The sequence below is a fragment of the Papio anubis genome, unplaced genomic scaffold, assembly GCF_008728515.1.
Source record: "Papio anubis isolate 15944 unplaced genomic scaffold, Panubis1.0 scaffold3692, whole genome shotgun sequence".
Classification (NCBI taxonomy): domain Eukaryota; kingdom Metazoa; phylum Chordata; class Mammalia; order Primates; family Cercopithecidae; genus Papio; species Papio anubis.
Window position 1 is genome coordinate 1 of NW_022163844.1, and position 2,559 is coordinate 2,559.

Here is a 2,559-nt window from a genome sequence, read left to right on the forward strand (position 1 = left end):
ACTAAATACATTAAGAAGAATGCCAAGCAGTGCCCTTTTGTGTACTGGGACATGTCGTCATGTGATTAAAACAGGTAACATGAACTCAGACTTTAAAATGTATTGTGGATATGAAGGCTCTAAGCTAGAAAAGGTTTTCCACATCCACAGTGAATGACGGGAGCCTTTCATTCCTCAGAAATAATCCCTTTTAGGTCATTGAGAAAGAGTCCAACTGCTGCAGCTCATGCTGCGATATCTTCATCAGCCCAGAGCACATACAAATCCTAAGGGAACTACCATAGTACCGCGCTCATTCCTGGCACCAGAACAAATGAATCACACTCCATCCTGCACACACCTGCCAGAGCAGGCCACTTTCATCTTCTGTGAGATTTAAAAAGCTCCCCAAAATATTATTACTCCTATCCCCAATACACAGAAAATAGGGGAAAGGCTGTTTCCAGTTCTCGGCCTTTAAACAACTCTAAATGTCAGTACTCACAGGGGCATATTACAAAGTAAGAAACGGTGCGCACTTGAGGGCAAACCACATATTGAGCTAATGAAGAGCTCACTGTGATTAGGATTCGATCAAACATAATAGCAGAACACAAGCGAATTTTATCTGAATTCTGTAATGAATATACATGCTGCAATAACATTAAAAAAAGCATGGCAGCCTATTCCAAACCAGCAAGAATAGTTTTGTGCAAATAGTGGGTCTTTGTGTGTTTGAACTCCCACCACCTGAGGGCAAACTTGATATGCACGCTAAAGACCTACAATTATCAAAGTAAAAAGAAAAATGCTAAAGGATGCCAGAGTGAATATCAGCCAAAGATCCTTCTCCCTTAACTTTTTATAAATAAATTTAAACTGTAAATTAGAAACACAAATAAACATGAAGGGCTGTGACATTCAAATGAAGTAAATGAATTGTGTAGGGGATTAACCCCATAACTTTTTGTTGTTGTTGTTTTTTTCAATTTCTTGACCAGCTCTCAGATGATGATGATGTTTGATCTCCCTGTTCTCAGCTGCCCGGTAAAAGAAAGGGACGCAGGGTTTGCTGGCCAAGCCTGGGTGCTCCTGGGTGTCCTGCATTACAGGAAGCAGCTGCACGATCTTCTCTGCGGTGGGGTTGCCACGGGGAGAACCCTCCCTGGCCTCTCCCGCTGCAGGCTCCACGCTGTCGGCCAGGCTCACCTCACAAACATCTTCGGAGAGAGGGAGGCGGGGGTCTGAGCACAGTGCGAGCCTCCCCTGCTCCTGCCTGCCCACCCCGCCTGAGGGCTCTACTCACCACCCTGCTCCTCCGCAGCCCCAAGCTCCTGGGGGGCTGGGGCCCCTGGAGCGGGCTCATCACCACGGTTCTGGGCAGCGGGAGGGAATTTGTCATGCCCCTCGTGGTTGCACACAAGCGGCAACACCAGCTTCTGCAGCTCCAGCAGCTTCACCTGCAAGGAGGGGTGCTCAGCTGCCACGCCTGAGCTGGCTTCACATCCCACGCCCACCCCCACCCCTGCAGAGACGTTGCACGCCCTCTACCTTCATCTCCTCGTTCTGAGCCAGACCCATGACGTCCTCCTTCTCCTGGTGCCGAGTGTTTGGCACTGCCCCCTGGCTCTCATATTCGGTGATGTACTCTCCTGCGAGAGGACAGGGCTCAGACACTGGGGCCCCTCCGACGGCCCTGCAGCTCCCCCTGCCATGCCCTGGCCTCCTGCTCACTCATGCCCTCTGTCGCTCCAGAGAGCTGGATGAATCCAAGCTCTAGTCTTTCCACCTGCTCCTTCCTGTCCGCCTTCTCCTTCGGGAGGTCCGTAAAGCTGCTCTGGAGCCAAAATAATGGGGTCACACCTCGGGAGTGACCTATCCTGCCCCGCCCCCACTTTTCTTGGCCCATGCCAGGAGGCACTCATCTTCAGTTTCTCCATGGCCCCCTGCAGGGCCCAGTAGGTCTCCCCACACACAGACTCATCCCCAGTCCCTGGGGCGGGGCCCATGCCTCTGGCTCCTTCCAGGGACCACAGAGGAAGGTGGCAAAGTGGAGCAGGGACAGTCAGACTCACCATGGCCTCCTGGCACTCCAGGTCCTCTGGGATGTGTGGCATGGGCCGAGGTGCCTCCTCCTCCTCACTGTCTAGATGTCCTCCTTCATCTCCTGTGGGGAGGTGGCCAGAGGGGTCCTCAGACAACCCAACAAGGGAGGTACTGTGGGCCCACCTCTCCCCACCCTCACTGTGTAACCCTGAGACAGCCCCTCCCCAGAGGGGAAGGAGCTGCTGTTCTTTATTTTTCCTTTTAAGAACCAAGATCTTGCTATATTGCCCAGGCACAGTCCTGCTACCAGTCGGTGCCAGAGTTCTGAACTGCTCCCTTTCTGATCTGGGCCAGTTCACTCATCCTTAGGCAACCTGGTGGCCCCCTGCTCCCAGGAGGTCACCATATTCATGCCGAGCTTAGTGCAGACACCCGGTTGGCATAATGACCAGCTCTTCTAAAGGTCTCTTCCAACCCCTCAATCCTGTGCTGCTGACAGTCCCCCCTTCCTCCTGGGGCTCTCTCCTCTTCCCC

The 2,559-nt window shown here is 52.6% G+C and overlaps 1 protein-coding gene across 1 annotated transcript; it reads right to left on the bottom strand.

The window, feature by feature from the left end:
• Nucleotides 1-598: 598 nt before the first annotated feature.
• On the bottom strand, nt 599-2,551 carry LOC116273115 (golgin subfamily A member 6B-like). The gene is made up of 5 exons (XM_031662053.1): nt 2,055-2,551; nt 1,714-1,816; nt 1,531-1,631; nt 1,286-1,439; nt 599-1,199 (listed from the first exon to the last, which is right to left on the bottom strand). The coding sequence occupies exons 1-5, from the start codon at nt 2,094-2,096 to the stop codon at nt 931-933; spliced, it is 669 nt and encodes a 222-aa protein (XP_031517913.1). The 5' UTR covers nt 2,097-2,551; the 3' UTR covers nt 599-930.
• Between the last annotated feature and the right edge of the window lie 8 nt (nt 2,552-2,559).

Coding starts and splice junctions, on each gene's coding strand:
- LOC116273115 (XM_031662053.1), bottom strand. CDS start 2,096: ATGCCACACATCCCAGAGGACCTGGAGTGCCAGGAGGCCATG. Junction 1,440..1,530: donor CTCAGAACGAGGAGATGAAG/GTAGAGGGCGTG, acceptor CCCTCCTTGCAG/GTGAAGCTGCTGGAGCTGCA. Junction 1,200..1,285: donor GGCTGCGGAGGAGCAGGGTG/GTGAGTAGAGCC, acceptor CTCTCTCCGAAG/ATGTTTGTGAGGTGAGCCTG.